Below are 17264 nucleotides of genomic sequence, written 5' to 3' on the forward strand. Positions count from 1 at the left end.
ATAAATCCATCTGTACGTAGCAGAAAAAAATTCTAGGAGTTCCTCCAGTGCCTCTGTATAGGAGTCATAATTCAGTAGCAACTCAGAATGTTGCCAGCAGTCCATTTTAAACCCTGGTCTCTCTTATAATTTAGAGTTTGGCTATTTTTAAAGACTTCCAAAAGGTACATTTTTCATATTTTCTCCACCTTGTTTGTTTTCAGATCTTTACAAATGTTATGTAGCATTATTCACTTCTAACATCTTCCATTTTAAGAATTTAATTTTATTGGAGTTGCTGGCAAATTTATTTCAAGCAACTGTTTGTTAAGGTAGTTTCACTCAACTTGAGCTCTTTCCTATTTTTATTTTTTGCCATGGAATCCTAATTATTGTTGGTCTGAGTTTAAGAAAACCATTCTTAAAAACCAAAATAAATATTCAATTCCACAGAATTTTAATTTTCCTTAAAATCATGCCTTCAGCATTAAACACTCATTTTCCTCCAATATTCCTACTTCCATTTCCATTACTGAAATTGTCAGGGAGAAGGATCAACTATCCTTTTAGCAATTACATCTGATCTGTTAGAATTAATTCAAGAATAGTTGATCCTCCTCCACTCAGAATTTCAGCAATGGAAAATCAGCTAGGAATTTATTGAAAAGATGCTAGGAAGAAGTCATCTCCCAGCAGATTCCCATTGTTACTCTTCATGCAACTTTAAAAGATCTATATTTTGATTTTGGAAGTCACAATTTATGTCTCCATAGTTGTGCAGATAATAATAACAAGAGTAGTGATTTTATTCATTCCTTCACTTAATTTACTTCAGATATACTCTGGATTGCCAATTCAGATGGTTTTTTAGGCAATATATATTATGTTAAAATGCAGTAATAGAGCAATCTGTACAGATTATCTGTTCCAGATTTCCAACAGTCAGCTGACTACAACTAACACTGATCAACCTAGAATCCATATACTTGAGATATCAATTTATCAGACCTATATTGTTGGGGCAACAGGCTGATATTTGTAAATGCTACAGAGTGCTATAAAGTACTATGGAGCAGTATATAAATCTCCTATTCCTATTAAGTCTGGCATGTTATATGGCAGGTGCCTGCCTGTTTGAATTCTAAAGATCCAGAGTACTTTTGCTTCCTCAATTTCTATTACTTTCTCTATTTTATGGTCTCACCAGTTTTTGCTTGCAGGCAAATGGTATTTCTTACAGATCTTCCAATGCACTTTGTCGTTGTTGCTACTTTGTCATATTGTTGTTTGTAGTCAGCCTGTGCAATTTTCTTGCAGCAGCTAACCAAATGGTCCACTGTGACTTCAGCTTCTTTGCAGAGATGGCACCTGCTGTTTAGTTTTCTCAATTCTGACTTTTATCTATTCGTTCTTAAGGCTTGGTCTTGTGCAGCCAGAATTAGCCCCTCAGACTCTTTCTTCAACTTTCCTGCCCTTAGTTATTGCCAGGTCTTATTATCTGTTTTACCTGTTATTCACCATAAGCCATGACAGCACAGTGGTTAGAATACAGTACTGCAAGCTACTTCTGCTGACCGCCAGCAGCCTGCAGTTCGATTGTCACTGGCTCAAAGTTGATTCAGCCATCCATCCTTCCAAGGTCGGTAAAATGAGGACCCAGATTGTTGGGGTTCTCATGTTGACTCTCTAAACCACTTAGAGAGGGCTGTAAAGCATTGTTAAGCAGTATGCAAGTCTAAGTGCTATTGCCATTCTTCTAAATGTTTTGCTGATGAACTTTACAATCTTCACAAAATACGAATAATTCTATTTTACAGGAAGTTGGAAGATGCCAGAGACTAAAACAACTTCATACCTAAAGAGGGACAGGATTTGACTTTAGCAAGAAAATATAGTCCAGTATCATTATTGAATGATTATTTTGTTCATGATGTTTTTATTTAAAATACTGAAAATAATTTTGCAAGTATTTATCCATGTGAATTTTTACTCAAATGACAGCTAAAAAACAATGATAGAACTGGATTTGATATTATGGAATATTTGGAACAACATAGCCGATTCATGTTTTAAAATGCAGAGATGTTGACAATTTAACTTTAATCCAAGTTAAATATAACGTGCTACAAGATGCAGAGGAAAAGGAATTGCATCTATCAAATTTGAAATTATATTTTTCTGTCTTACTGTTTAAATGACATAGTGGTTATTGCTAACAAAAGAAAGTTATTGGTAGGAGGACACAATCTGAGATGGAGGTGGCATGTATATCTATGATACGATGAAGCAAAAGTTACTGTAGATCTAAAAATTATTACATCAAGCCATTTTTAAAGAGTATGAAATAAAATTTAGACTGTCCCCAAAATACTTGTGTGGCTCTCATCACAAAAAACATTTTATAGACATAAATGGACACTAAACATAGTTAACTGGAATACTGATGTACTATAATTTTCGCAAAGGATTGTAAAACAAAATGATCATATTTCATAAAGAATGACATAAAGGTTTTTCATGTACAGTTATCAGAACTGCTTAAGATGAAATGAAATATTTTATCATTCTGAATGTTTAAAATAGAATTATGTACAATTGTATAAATTTTGTAAAAATAAACGTGATTAACACAAGCTAAATCATGTTTGTTGAAATATGAGACAGAAAAACTGATAAAAGAATGTGATAAAATTTACATATGGATTAAAAATGGATGAATGGGAAAATAAGTGATTGAAAGACTGAAATTTACATTATGCTTTAGCCTTAAACAGAATTTGTATAAAATTATATCACTGGTATTTGCTATCAGATAAATTTTCTACAACATATACAGTAAAAAAAAGTTTGAATCTTTGCTTAAGAAGTGAACAATATGAAGGAATATTTTATCATGGATAGTGAATGGGTAAAACAGCCAAAATTTGGAATCAAATATAAATATTTAAATTATTTAAAAAATAATTTGCAAGTGAAACCAGAGACTCTTCTTTTGAGGTTAATTAGTAAATTAAGTAAAAAGAGCTACGAAACTTTTTTTTGTATAGTATAACTGCAGCAAAATGTCTGTATCGGTGGGTTCTACTTACCTCTGCTACTGGCTCGCTCATGTGCTTCTGCGAATGCGCAGATCGTTCATGATGACGTCTGGGTGGGTGGGCGGAGCCTCCCACCGCTGGTACTACCGGTTCACAAGAACCGGATCAAACTGGGAGCAACCCACCACTGGTCTGTATGCCCAAAAGTGGAAACATTCAACATTACCCTCAAGAGCTAACTGATTGGTGAATATGATGGCATTTGCAGAGGGGTATAAATCAACTTCCTTGATTAAAGACAGTACAGTATATACATTTATGGCTGACTGGAAACCCCTTATAACTTTTTGCATGAAACAGGAAAAAATACAAACCACTTATGACATGGTTTTGATTATTAGATAAAAAATGAATAATTGAGGAGTAATCATAGAGCTTTACTTTGTAATTACCGTATATTTGCTGTAATCTTTTCGGGGTCCTTTTCCTTTTGCACCTTTTTTAATTCTATTAAATACACACACACACACAATCTATTATTTTGATTTCCCGTGGCATGTACTTTGGTCCTTTTGGCTTTGGCATAGGGATTGGCAATGTTTTCTGTCACCTTGGATTTATTTGAATAGTACCTTGTGTGTCTTTTATATTTGTCCAAATTATTTTTACCTTAGTGTTTGGATTCTTGGGTGCTATCTGGAGACCATCATCCTATGAATAGCAGAGGTCACTTTGACCTTGTTCTGTGGTTATCAGTTTTATACATTTCCTAGATTTATAGTATGTCTATTCTATTTGAATAATCAAAATTATTTTCATGGTGTTTAGGGATCATCCTCCAAACAGCAAATTCTTATCAACATCTCCTCCATAATCAGTTTAAATTTCTCCCAGAATATTAGTGTGAAATACCAATAGTGTGATTTCTTTTCCATGAAGCCAACTTATAGATGTACAGATATCCTAGTGCCTTGCAAATCTAAATTGTCTTTCTGACATATGTCTCCTCCACACATTAATTGATCTTATCCTTGGGGTAGATCAGAGAAAACTACAGTCTAGCATGCTGAATTTCAACAATTTAGTTTGAATTTGGTTTCCAGGGTGCACAAACCTTTTTGTCATGTTAGCTGATGTGCTCCATTACAAATTACATTGACACAGACAATATACTGAACTGTTTACACCTCCTCTAATCAAATAGCTGAATTCTAAACATTCCCATAATCACCAGAAGCATATTTTCAATCCAATATGATACTTCTTTAATGTAAGACAACCTTTTTAGTAATGAGTCTCTTCCAATTAATATTTCCTTTTGTGGTGACAGACTATTATCCCAAGAATTTCATTCTTTGTTATTCATCCAGGCAAAATAAATATATATATATATTTTATTTTAAAAGGGAACTAACACTATTATCAGGACTTTTTTAGGGAATCACATACATCAGGGTCCTTATCAAATATGGACTGCCCATTCCAGGGGCTCATGTAAAGCCTTTAATCACATTGTATATTTTTTTCAAATTAGTTCTTGTACAAACTAAGTGATGCAGTGCAGTTTCAAATATCAACATATTAATAAGGTAATATTCTTTAATACGGGAAAAATAACTCAAAACTTGTAATAATATTCAAATTTTCCATGATTTCCTACATATCTTGAATGAATGTCAACATTCATGTGGCATTAACATAATATCCTTGCCTATGCTTGGACATGTTTTGAAGACAGAGTAGCAATGGAGACATTTTAGTGTTTTTAGATTTTTTCATGGGAAAGAGAAGAAATCAGTTAGTTGAATCGTATTTACCTGAAATTAAGCTATGATTATGTTCTTTAATTTTTTTAATAAAATCTGATCCCCATATACATCTGCACCACTTGCTCATGCACCTTGTCAGACCTGCCTCAACCTAGACGTTTAGGAAAGAAAGACCCTCGACTCCATTTGATTGAAGTGATAGGTTCTTTTACTAAAGTCAAGCGGTTGTAGTGAAAGTAAAGCTAGATCTGGTATTCCCGCGCAAAGGTTACACTTTTTCCCCTTTCCTTGCTCCCCCCCCCAACCAGTTCAACAGTGTCCAATATTATTCCTTTTTGAATTTTTGGGAACCACTTTGATGTTGGTGCTTCTCGATGTAGTTTTTCATTCTGTTCCCAGGCCATCTGTCTTTGGCAGCTGATTTATTCCATTTTGCCATCTCTGGTTCTTGTCAGCTTGTCTTCCCACCTTCATTTGTCTTTCCCTTCCTATGTCCCAAATTCCTTCCCCTTACTTTCATTTTATGGTAGGATGCCAGTGAAACAAAAAGCTGAGGATGGTAGATGTGACATTTATAGGGCTGAAAGGTACATGATTATTTCCTTGGTTTGATTTTTTTCCCCTTCAATTTAACTATTGCATAGTTTACTAAAATTACTAGTATCTTATGTATCAGACAAGTTCATTTAATATGGTGAAGGTAAAAAGACTCTTAAGTTGAACTTGGTGAACATATCAACAAATTTTATGCAAGAAGCTAAACAGTAAAATTGATCCCCCCTCCCCCCCAAAAAATCTATTGAAAAGTTCATCACAAATGAAGGCAAATATACATGTCTAAGAATAATGTTTCAGGATCCAATCTGGGTTGGTCACTGGGACAGGAGGTTTAGTTTTCCTAGCTTTCAGATTTGTGCTACATCCCATCCTCAGGGAACTTCTACCGGAATATGCGTTCATCAAAAGTTCATCTATTCAGGCAGTAAATACCTTATTCTTTTTACTGGATGTATTGGCAAATGTATTTAACAACTGCCAAACATAAACAGAATCCCATTCTTATTCTTTGCATTTAATTACTTTTCTTTGTAAAGATCAATGAAATAACATATTTTAAACATTAATCTGACTGGATATAGTTTTCATCATTGAGATAGTGCGCTTATTGTCTGATGTGATGATCTCTACATTTAAGTTGGCAATTTGTAAGGATAACCATGTGTCAGGGTGATCAATATATAGGATTGTATTGTATCTACTGTACAGATAGTCCTCAACTTATGATTGGTCACTTAGCTATCATTCAGTTACAATTTTAAAAAAAGAGAGGGCTTATAACCTGGATTCAAAGTTTCCATGGTTGGGCCCTCTCTGTAGTCACGACTGAACTTTGAGCACTTGGCAACATGGCCATATTTATAGCCATTTGCAGTCACATTTTACAACAGTTTTGCCAAAAACTGGCACCTCTATTTTTGGCAAAATTGCACCCATAGAGAACCATTAGTTCCCTTAATGACTGCAGAGATTTTCTTGACAACTGCTGCAAAATAGTCATAAAATTTTACAACCATTACAACATGATTTTAATGGGCAAGCTCCATTATAGTCGTATGTCAAGGACTACCTATGTTTGAGGGTCTTAGGAATGAAAAGCATGACAGCATAGAAAGGACTGTAGAAATGTGGAAATACCATTTTTAAATAAATCCTATTGAACACAGTAGCACTGCTAATACAAAAACCACAGATATTTAGTTGCCATACATTACTATGGTAACATCCAATACAGATTTAGATTAATCAAAAGAAGACTGGTATTATTAGATGATGAATGTACTTATGACAGTAACTAAAGATACTGATATATACCTCACAAAGTTATATGGATATCACAAACCAGCATGAGGATTCTGTGAGTTAGTTTAACAGATCTGGAGAAGACTACATTGATATAATACAAGCTAGGGATGGCCTAGCTTTAGCCAGTGTTTCCCAAAAATACTTTCTCTGCTTTCTTAAATTTTCTGACTTCAACAGATAACTCCCAATATCGAAGATAGATCCACATGAGCTTTCCATTTTGATTTTTATTGGTATTTAATAAATTGCTGCAAGTGGTATCATATCTGAAAATATCTTTCAGCCCAGCTTCCAATTCCAGTTCCAAACCAATTGGATCAGTTGTTGCTTTGGCTAGCATTTTTTTCTCCATTGCCAACCGATGATATCTTGGCAGTACAAGGCTGCAATACATATCCTGCCTTTCCATTAAAGCTTCTTCAAACTCTTTTAGTAAAATAGTGGCTTTTGTTTGCCACTGATCTTCCTTCTCCAAACAGTTCTTATACAAAGCACCTGCAGCACCAGAATCCTGCAGAATCCGCTTCTCTTGTTCCACCTTTGTACGCTCTTGTTCCAAAGTTCTTCTTTCTTCTACCAATTTGTAACTCTGAGAGATAAGTGCGTTGCGATAACTTAGGGTTCTGTTCCTTTCTTTCTCCAATTCTAATTCTAAGTGGGCAACCATTCTGCGGTTTTCTATAATTATATCGCGATATTTAGATTCAAGCTCTTTCTGTACAAAAGACAATTTTCTATAGACATCTCTTTTCTCTTTTTCTATTTCTTTCTTACATTCTCTGGACCAAATCCAACCTGTAAGACATTAAAATAACCTATAATGGTAAATGCTAGGACTGGTTTCCAACTTAGTGTTAAGCCAAACTTGATAAAGAATGTGACAAGTCTGAACTTATTTGAGATAGGACAAACATCTCTGAATTCTTCCAATCTTAGATCCACATTCTTCTGCAGAACTTGTTTCTGTTTTACACTAAGCATACAATGAAAAAGCAAAATATTAAGACACCTAAAAGCTTTAAAAGACTGTTTTTTATGTTTGCATATATATATATGAGGAAATAAGATCAGTAGAATAAAGTGGAATCAGAGATCAATGAACTTATCCTCAGAGCAGGGTAAATCTTACAACTAGATACCTAATTGTGTTGCTTGGAAATGGATGGGGGAAGAAAATGAGGCTCTCTTAGAATAGTTCTCTGTATGAGATTGTTTTCTCTTTCCAATTGACTTTTTAAAAATTGTGACATAATGTAGCATTTTTCTTCCTTTTTTATAACACATTGTAACTTATTATTTTCAATTTTTTTTAAATGTTCAATGCTTACTCAGTCTTTCCATTTTCAACCATTAATTATATTGCTAGGGGTTTTTTACCATAGTAATGTCACTCTATGTATTGGCCTTCTATCTTTACATTAGTAGTAGTCCTCAACTTACAACCATTTGTTTAGTCACTGTTCAAAGCTACAACGGAATTGAAAAAAATGACCTATGACTGTTTTTCATATTTACAACCATTGCAGCATTCCTATGATTACATGATCAAAATTTTAACAACTGCAGTAATTCAACTGTGGCAAGAAAGGTCGTAATATGGGGCAAAACTCACTTAACAACTATCTTGCTTAGCAACAGAAATTTTGGGGTCAATTGTGGTTGTTAGTTGAGGACTACCTGTAATCTCTTACCCCTTATCCCAATCATTTAATAATTGCATGTTTCATGCCAGCACAGATTATTTCCAAAAATGAAAGAGGCAGAAATAAAGGCACTAAGGGAAAGTTACATTTTATTTTTGTCAGCGGAAAGTATTAATGGTCCCCTGCCCTTAAAAGTAATTGGTAATGATCCTGGCCATCCTGGGTCCACAAGGTTGCCATTTTACCAGGAAGTAGCTGATAGGAACAGAGCCGATTGTCTCATCACATTAGTCCAATGGCAAAGGAGAGGAGGTTCACAGGAGAAATTCAGGTTCCTATGTTTCTCGTTGTGGTGGAGGAAGATGATGTCGTGGAAAAGGGGATGATGCAGAATTGCAATATTTCTCTTTGATTGGGAAGATGGGAAGGGGGAAGAGGTGGCAGTATAAGCATAAAGGTCATCCAGTGCTCTTGCCAAAATCCTCCAAATGATCAAATATTTAATATCCAGCATAATTTCCAGGCAATGGCCCTGGAAAAAAACGGCCAAGCACTAAAGAAGTGTGTTCTAGAACCATTATGAAGATTTTTATTTCTCTTCTATTTCTCACTTGCAAGCAGTACAATAGATTAAGGCAGGGGTGAAATGTAAAATTTGTTACTACCGGTTCTGTGGGCGTGGCTTGGTGACTGGGTGGGCATGGCCAACTTTTTTTTTTTAAACTTTTCAGCGCATTTTTTCTGCAAATGCAAAAAAATGCTTTGAAAAGGCTCTGCTGATCAGGCAACACAGCTGGGATTGTCAGAGAGACTTTTAAAGCATTTTTTTCTGCAACCTTTCCGGGAAAGAGGTGGTTAAAAATGCTTTGAAAAGGCTCTGACGATTCCAGCTGAGCCGTGCGATCATCAGAGGCTTTTTTTTTTACTTTTAAAAGCATTTTTTCGATGGAAGAAGTTGTAGAAAAAATGCTTTTAAAAGTTAAAAAAAAAAAAAGCTTCTGATGATCGTCCGGCTCAGCTGGGCATGGTGTGTGTGTGGGGGGGGGGGCGCCCAGGGATTTTTGCTACCGGTTCTCCGAACCACCCACCGCCATTCCTACCGAATCAGGCAATCTAGTCCGAACCGGGAGCATTTCGCCCCTGGATTAAGGGGAGCAGAAGCCTATATAAACAATACTATTATGAGGAAGAACAAACAAGAGATTATGTTTCATTAGCCTGGATACTGATGTCCTGTTCCAGGTAAACATGATGTCACAATCTTTTTCACTGCAGTCAAATGTTCATGAATGTCGGGAAAATAGGAACAGGGTATAGTCCCAAGACTAATTCTTAAGAGATATACCTCTATGATCTTAAATTGGCCCCTAATTGGTCAATGCAAATTAGAATGACTAGAGTGAACCAGGGCAGGAAGGATGTGGGAGGTTTCATTCAAATTGGACTGGCAGTAGAGTTTTACAAACATTATCAAAGTGGGCTCAATAATCAGAAAAAAAATAAAATATGGAAAAGTTCTTTTATTGCGTTCTAGACTTAAGAGTTATAAACTGTTTTAGGCTGAAGATTTTGTAAACTTGCATGGCCATGAATTAGAAGTAACCATACTTCCCCTACTGAATCTCTGTAACATTTCATTAGCCAAATTCTAGGCAGTTGGCTGACTGACAGAAAAAAGAAAGTTTGTTTCCTACAAAGTCTGAGACTTGAGTATTTTCTTTGATAAAGGAAGAAATATAAATGTTGTAAGGAATCTTTATTTTTTAATACTACAGTAATGATAGAGCTCCTGGTTTCAGGAAGCCTAGGTAGCCTTTAAAATAAGCACAAAATATTTATAAGATGATTCAATGTTAACAATGTATAAGCAGAACAACTTAAATTTAAAAGTAATCGAAAAATTCAAATTTTATTTAAAGGTCACTTACGGAAGGCAGCCAATCCCAGCATTGGAACCAACAAAGCATAATTCCATTTGCTTCCATGATCTTCATTATTTCTTGCATTAGGCTGAATGTTCCAGTTAGGAGGAGGGTTATTTAAATTATTCATAGGCAAACCTTAAAATCAGAGAAAGCATCTCTTGAGATTCTTATCACCTAACTTTACACTCAGCTATTTAAACTCATATACCTCTGATAGAATTCCCTGAAAAATTACTTATACCCATGACATACTGAAAGTACACGAAAAATGTAGGGGAAAAACATACTGCTGCCAAATCTGATCTCTCATATCTTTCATTATGCTTTCCCAAATAATAAAGGTTTAGCCAGATCATCAGCTAGTTCCTTTAGTACTTTGGAATACAATTAATACACTCTTATATTTAAAATCATTCATAAGAAGCATGTGTTTCCTGACCATGTTTCTGATGGTCTCAATCTTTAGATTCTGCCATTTTATCTATTCTTCATACTTTCTGGTAGAACCAGAGCTGATTCAGTGCTAAAGTCAAGTAGGTCAAATTAGAGCAGTGGTTCTCAACCTGGGGGTCGCGACCCCTTTGGGGGTCGAACGGCCATTTCACAGGTGTCACCAAAGCCCTCTCTGCCCCCCCACCTTCACTCACCCTCACCCTCTGCCTGTTGGATCGCCGGTCGCCGGTCACTTACCCCGCCCACTCCCAATCTATTGCTGCCTGAGTCCCAGCTGATGGCTAGAGGGAAAAAAACTGTTTAAATTCTTGCCGCGGACTTCAAAGGGCCGCCCTATAGCTCATCAGTGTTAAAAGAAAACAAATGAATAGACCGGTGCCTGCAAAAATAGAAAAAACAGCCCCTTTCAGCTTCAGCATAGGTTAATTACCATAAGTTGATTTGATCAGCCTACCGACTCTCAGCTGATTTGCTCTCAGCTGTTTTGCGGAGGGCTCTATTCCTAGCTAGCTGCAAAGAGGTAAATTGCTGGAGCAGATTTTTTTTCCCCTAGCTATGCTGAAAAAGCGAAACTGAAAGTACAGCAGGGTCTTTGCTGCAACGTGACAAAATGAGGCAGAGAGAGATTTCTTTTTCTTTTTCCTCACCAAAAAAGGTAGGTGCAAAACTGCAAACAATGGGAAATTTAGGGGAAAAGAGGAGGTTCAAGATTTTAAAACACAAAAGAAAAAAAGCTCTATTTAACTAGGGAATTGTAATAATTGGATACTATTAATTGTATATTGTGTTGAAAGCAGAAACGGTTAAGTTGTGGTTTGGAGGAATATATGGGGGAAATTATTTGGTTTATTATTATTGGTAAATATAATTAATTGATTTCTAAGAAATTGGATTGCATGGAAATAATTGGAATATTCATGTTCATACTGATTAATATACAAAAAAGATTGTTATATAACTAATTGATTTATATTACCTACGAGACCGTCTTTTGCCACCAATAGCCTCCCACCGACCAGTTCGTTCTCACAGGGACTACTCAGGGTGCCATCAGTCAAATTATGCCGACTGGCGACTCCCAGGGGGAGGGCCTTCTCTGTGAGGGCTCCAACCCTTTGGAATGAACTGCCCCCGGAGATATGGAATATCCCTGATCTCCGTGCTTTCCGCCGTGCCCTCAAAACCCTGATGTTCCAACAGGCGGGGCTAAACATATGAACATGTGAATGATTTTTTTTTTTTAAATGTTATCTAATTCTGGGTTTTATTTAATTGACCAAACTAAGTAATAATTTTAATTAGCAATTTTATGATGTTTGTGTGTCTATATTTTTCTTGACTGTACACCGCCTTGAGTCCTACGGGAGAAAGGCGGTATAGAAATATAATAAATAAATAAATAAATAAATAAATAAATAAATAAATAAATAAATAAATATTAAAATGTTGAATTTGTATTAAAAAACTGTATTACATAATTACATAATTAACCAATGTGAAGATGGATATAAAAATAGATGACAATGCGAACAGGTATAATATAGAATAGAAGGGAAAAATTGAATTTGATTAAGATTAGAGATGAGGATGAAGGGTAATATTGGTTTTTTAAAAAAATAGATGAGGAATAAATATGGCAAAAAGGAAATATAGAAATTGTAAATTTAATTGAAATGACTAAACACTGTTTAAATTTGTGAACCGGCCAAATACTCTGTTCAAAGACTATACATTGTATGTTTGTATGTGTGTTTCTAATTATTGCTATTTATTCATATTTGTTCTCTTTTAGTCTTTAAAGTTTAAAAATTCATTCTTTATCTTAATATCTTTATATTTGTTTAGGGTTGGTTTTCTTCCCTTTCATCTTTTTTATTGTACAGCAATCTTTCTCCTCAAACCTACCACCTCTCTTTCTTTCCTTCTTACTTTCTCTTCCGCCCCCTCTTCTTCTCCTCCCTACTTCCTCTTCCTCTCCTTCTCCTCTCCTCCTCCCTCTCTTACCCTCACTCCTACTCTAATTTCCCTTCCCTTCCTTCATCCCTCTCTATTGCTGTATCCTTTTATGCATACTCAGAGGGATGAAAAAGTTATTTTTGACTGGTCCTTGCACTTTTGACCAGTCCTCGAACTTACGACTGTCCTCACATTTTACGTTTTTGCCCTCTATCACCATGGTGAAGAGAAGCAGTTGTGAAATGAGTGACACGGTTGTTAAGAATGCTGCACGGGCATAAATGTGAGGATGGTCATAAGTGTGAGGACCAGTCAAAAGTGCGAGGACCTGTCAGAAATGACTTTTTTTCAGCCCTCTGAGTAGTCCCTATACACATAGCCATGGCCACCCGGTCACATGACCAGCTAGCCACGCCCACCCAGTCACATGACCTCCAAGCCACGCCCACAAAATAAGCCACGCCCACAGAACCGGTAGTAAAAATTTTTAGAACCCACTCCTGGTTGGAGGTCACCACAACATGAGGAACTGTATTAAAAGGTCGCGGTTTTAGGAAGGTTGAGAACCACTGAATTAGAGGAACCAAATTTTAGGGGTGCCTATTCTTATAATCTATTCAGGGAAGAACGAAGTACACAAAGTGATATTGATATTCAAATACTGACAGGAACAGTTTTAAGATACATTTAACTGAAGAAAAAAATGGGGGAAGGGAGAGCTATAGCAATCTTCAAATATCACAAGTGCTATTATTAAGAAAATGGAGCAGAATTTTTCTCTGTTGCTATGGAGAGCAGAATTATGTCCAATGCATGGATGCGAAGTAAATTTTAGTCAAATATTAAACAAAAATTCAGGTAAGACCTATTTGGTGATATATTAGACTATCTCTGGAAGGATAGTCTAGTTTCTTCTCTGAATGTATTTTAGCAGAAGCTAAATAATCATCTTTCAAAGACTATATCATACTCTGTATTAAATAGAGAGTTGGATTACATTATCTCCAAAGGTTATTTCTGTGATATACAGTAATTTTATATGCAATAGAATTCTCTAATTCTGATATAGGCATATTTATTTATTTCCTACCGAAATTAACATAGTATTAGGCATGGTTAAAGAACGAAAACTGATTTACTTTTGGGGGGTTACTAGAATGCCTAGGAAATGCATAAATAAAACCTCTCAATTTCATATTTATCATTTAAAAACAACAACCTTACGTGTTTTCTCTAGAGTCACTGGAGGAGTTGTAGTTAATCATCAAGGGGTTAATCATCAGGGCTGAAGAACTCATTCCGTTTGTTGAGCCGATTTTCCCCATTAAAGTCCACCATTTAACTGACTATTCTTTAATAAGAAGTTTTGTGGAAATCTATAGGAAAAAACTCTTCCTCTAAGAGAAAGATATGAAATGTTCCTTCACACAGATGTATGTGTTTGTATGTGTATGTAAATCTGTATCAAGGAACATTTCAGCATCTGCAATTTTACCAAAAAATATAACAGTTCTTATACAGTTTTATCCTCTTAAGTACAAACCGGATTAATATGGACTACAAGATTGTCAGGGCCCAGTACTGTTAACTGCAGTTGTCAACTACGCACATTGTTTCACAAGCCTCCTCTCTTTTTATTAAACTAACGCCACTTGAAATATAAAAACATGCAAACCCATACCAAAAAATCTTCACGAACATTAAATAAAGGTGAAAAGAAAACCCACGACCAGAAGTTATGGCAAAATAATATTCCAAACCCTCCGTAGCCGGGACTGAGCCCCTGAGCTTTCATTGCGCATGCGCAACATGCGCATTCGTAACCCCCCCCCGGGGTTAAAAACCCTTCATCGCGAGAATCAAAACCATAGAAGGCATCAACTATAACGGTTTTTTCTTTGTCAAAACGGATTGCTAGGGAGCTTTCCTATCCTTTGATTTTCATACCTTTTCATGGAAACTTTGAAGCTCTCATAACTTTTCATAGCAACTACGAAGGCCTGAAATGATAAAAACCTACCTGAACAGATTTATTTTGGTTTTTTCCTCGCACTGGTGTTAACCAACCAGGGCTCTCGGTGGGACGCTTGCTCACTTAGGTTCCACTTTCCACACATGCGCAGTAGCGTAATATCCTACCGGGTAGAAATGGCGCTGACTTTGGGGAGGCTGCGATATTTGCAGCTGTTCTGCAAGGTACGTCCTTGGTACAGGCCGGGTCAACTATAATAAATTTATATTTACCTTGCGCTCGAGGGTGGCTATTTCAGCTTCAGTCGGAGAACAGTGGCGGGATGTGCGACTTTATGGGCTTCGTATATTCAGCCCGGGTCAGGATAAGATATCGGATTTTTTTTTTTTCCTGATGTGGCATTCGGTTCTCCAGACGGGAATCGTGTTTCGAACAGTCCCATATTTCTATAGTGATATATAATATAATATATCCCTATAGAAATATGGGACTGTTCGAAACACGATTCCCGTCTGGAGAACCTATCTCGTACATGCTTTAAAAAAATTTTTTTTATTATTTTTTTCGTCCGTATACTTTCTTGTTGAGAGATCTGCGTTGAACTTTGTTCTTAAAAATAAACGTACTTTGGTCTTGAGATTAAAACATAATTTACACAGTAAAAACTTGCTAATATGGAGATGAGATATCAATTAACAGCGCTGATAAGTGACTTTTCTCTAAAATCTCAAAACATGATGACAAAGATTTGAGGTGATAATAATATATTTGGATAAGGAAGAGGCCTTTTGGAAACCAAATAGTGTATAAATGCAAGAGACACCTGAAATGACAGAACCGACTTCTGCAAACCTAAAAATATACATGACCAAGCACACAATTTTAGTAACATAGCATTCCCACATGGGAATATTTTAATAGAATGCCTATACTTGTGAGTAAAATAAGGAAACATGCAAAATGCAAATAGTATGGCTAAGTTATATGAATGAGCCATTATTATGAGATCTGCTTTGAAGATTATGAAGGAAGAATATCTGGCATACAGGACACTTCAAATTAGTAAATATATTCTTATGTTGTAACTATATTTTTTCTAAGGACGGCCTAGTATCTTTTGGACATGCTTCTCAATTTATTCCTGGAGTAGTAATGTTTGATAAAATGTGGTTATTTTATTACAGTTGAATGTATGTAAATGAAAGAAATAGCTACTTCTTTTAAAGTTTCATTTTCAAGAGAAATGAACTCAGCATATTACACAACTAATACACTAACTTTTTAGGTTGATGCAACCTCAAAATGCAAGATTCTTATGGCTGTATAGAGGCAAACTTCATCTTAACTATTGCTTCAAGCACATTATATGAATCAAAAAGATCTAATACAGGTGAAACTCGAAAAATTAGAATATCGTGCAAAAGTTCATTTATTTCAGTAATGCAACTTAAAAGGTGAAACTAATATATGAGATAGACTCATTACATGCAAAGCGAGATAGTTCAAGCCCTGATTTGTCATTCTTTTGATGATTATGGTTTACAGCTCATGAAAACCCCAAATTCACAATCTCAGAAAATTAGAATATTGTGAAAAGGTTCAATATTCTAGGCTCAAAGTGTCCCACTCTAATCAGCTAAGTAAGCCATAACACCTGCAAAGGGTTCCTGAGCCTTTAAATGGTCTCTCAGTCTGGGTTCAGTAGGAATCACAATCATGGGAAAGACTGCTGACCTGACAGTTGTGCAGAAAACCATTATTGACACCCTCCATAAGAAGGGAAAGCCTCAAAAGATAATTGCAAAAGAAGTTGGATGTTCCCAAAGTGTTGTATCAAAGCATATTAATAGAAAGTTATGTGGAAGGGAAAAGTGTGGAAGAAAAAGGTGCACAAGCAGCAGGGATGACCGCAGCCTGGAGAGGGTTGTCAGGAAAAGGCCATTCAAAAGTTTTGGGGACTTTCACAAGGAGTGGACTGAGGCTGGAGTCAGTGCATCAAGAGCCACCACACACAGACGGATCCTGGACATGGGCTTCAAATGTCATACTCCTCTTGTCAAGCCGCTCCTGAACAAAAAACAACGTCAGAAGCATCTTACCTGGGCTAAAGAAAAAAAACTGGTCTGTTGCTCAGTGGTCCAAAGTCCTCTTTTCTTATGAGAGCAACTTTTGCATCTCATTTGGAAACCAAGGACCCAGAGTCTGGAGGAAGAATGGAGAGATACACACTTCAAGATGCTTGAAGTCCAGTGTGAAGTTTCCACAGTCTGTGTTGATTTGGGGAGCCATGTCATCTGCTGGTGTTGGCCCACTGTGCTTCATTAAGTCCAGGTCAACACAGCCGTCTACCAGGAAATTTTGGAGCATTTCATGCTTCCTTTCGCAGACGAGCTTTATGGGGATGCTGACTTCATTTTCCAGCAGGACTTGACACCTGTGCACATTGCCAAAAGTACCAAAGCCTGGTTCAATGACCATGGGATTACTGTGCTTGATTGGCCAGCAAACTCGCCTGACCTGAACCCCATAGAGAATCTATGGGGCATTGCCAAGAGAAAGATGAGAGACATGAGGCCAAACAATGCAGAAGAGCTGAAGGCCGCTATTGAAGCATCCTGGTCTTCCATAATACCTTAGCAGTGCCACAGGCTGATAGCATGAATGCC

The 17264-nt window shown here is 36.3% G+C and overlaps 2 protein-coding genes across 6 annotated transcripts in view; one reads left to right on the forward strand and one right to left on the reverse strand.

Annotated features, from left to right (window-relative positions):
- Positions 1-4976: 4976 nt before the first annotated feature.
- On the reverse strand, positions 4977-14739 carry CCDC127 (coiled-coil domain containing 127). Of its 5 annotated transcripts, none has more exons than XM_034416335.3 (3): positions 14647-14739; positions 10221-10352; positions 4977-7444 (listed from the first exon to the last, which is right to left on the reverse strand). In XM_034416335.3, exons 2-3 carry the CDS (start codon positions 10342-10344, stop codon positions 6768-6770), a joined length of 801 nt encoding a protein of 266 aa, XP_034272226.1. In that variant the 5' UTR covers positions 10345-10352; positions 14647-14739; the 3' UTR covers positions 4977-6767. The 5 variants fall into 5 exon arrangements, with proteins under 5 accessions (XP_034272226.1, XP_034272227.1, XP_034272224.1 ...); XM_034416336.3 differs by having other exon boundaries at positions 14574-14689; XM_034416333.3 differs by lacking the exon at positions 14647-14739 and adding an exon at positions 13851-14450.
- Positions 14707-17264, forward strand: part of SDHA (succinate dehydrogenase complex flavoprotein subunit A) — a 40575-nt gene continuing 38017 nt past the window's right edge. Inside the window, exon 1 of the mRNA XM_034416331.3 lies at positions 14707-14822. Coding sequence (XP_034272222.1) covers positions 14742-14822 — 81 coding nt within the window. The 5' untranslated portion in view covers positions 14707-14741. The remainder of the gene's footprint in view (positions 14823-17264) is intronic.

The sequence above is a fragment of the Pantherophis guttatus genome, chromosome 4 (assembly GCF_059756535.1).
Source record: "Pantherophis guttatus breed Tessera chromosome 4, ASM5975653v1, whole genome shotgun sequence".
Classification (NCBI taxonomy): Eukaryota; Metazoa; Chordata; class Lepidosauria; order Squamata; family Colubridae; genus Pantherophis; species Pantherophis guttatus.

Excerpts from the sequence above, each read along its gene's own strand:
- CCDC127 (XM_034416335.3), bottom strand. The coding sequence starts at position 10,344 with ATGAATAATTTAAATAACCCTCCTCCTAACTGGAACATTCAGCCTAAT. Across the intron at positions 7,445-10,220 it reads GCTGGGATTGGCTGCCTTCC|GTTGGATTTGGTCCAGAGAA; the intron begins GTAAGTGACCTT and ends AATGTCTTACAG.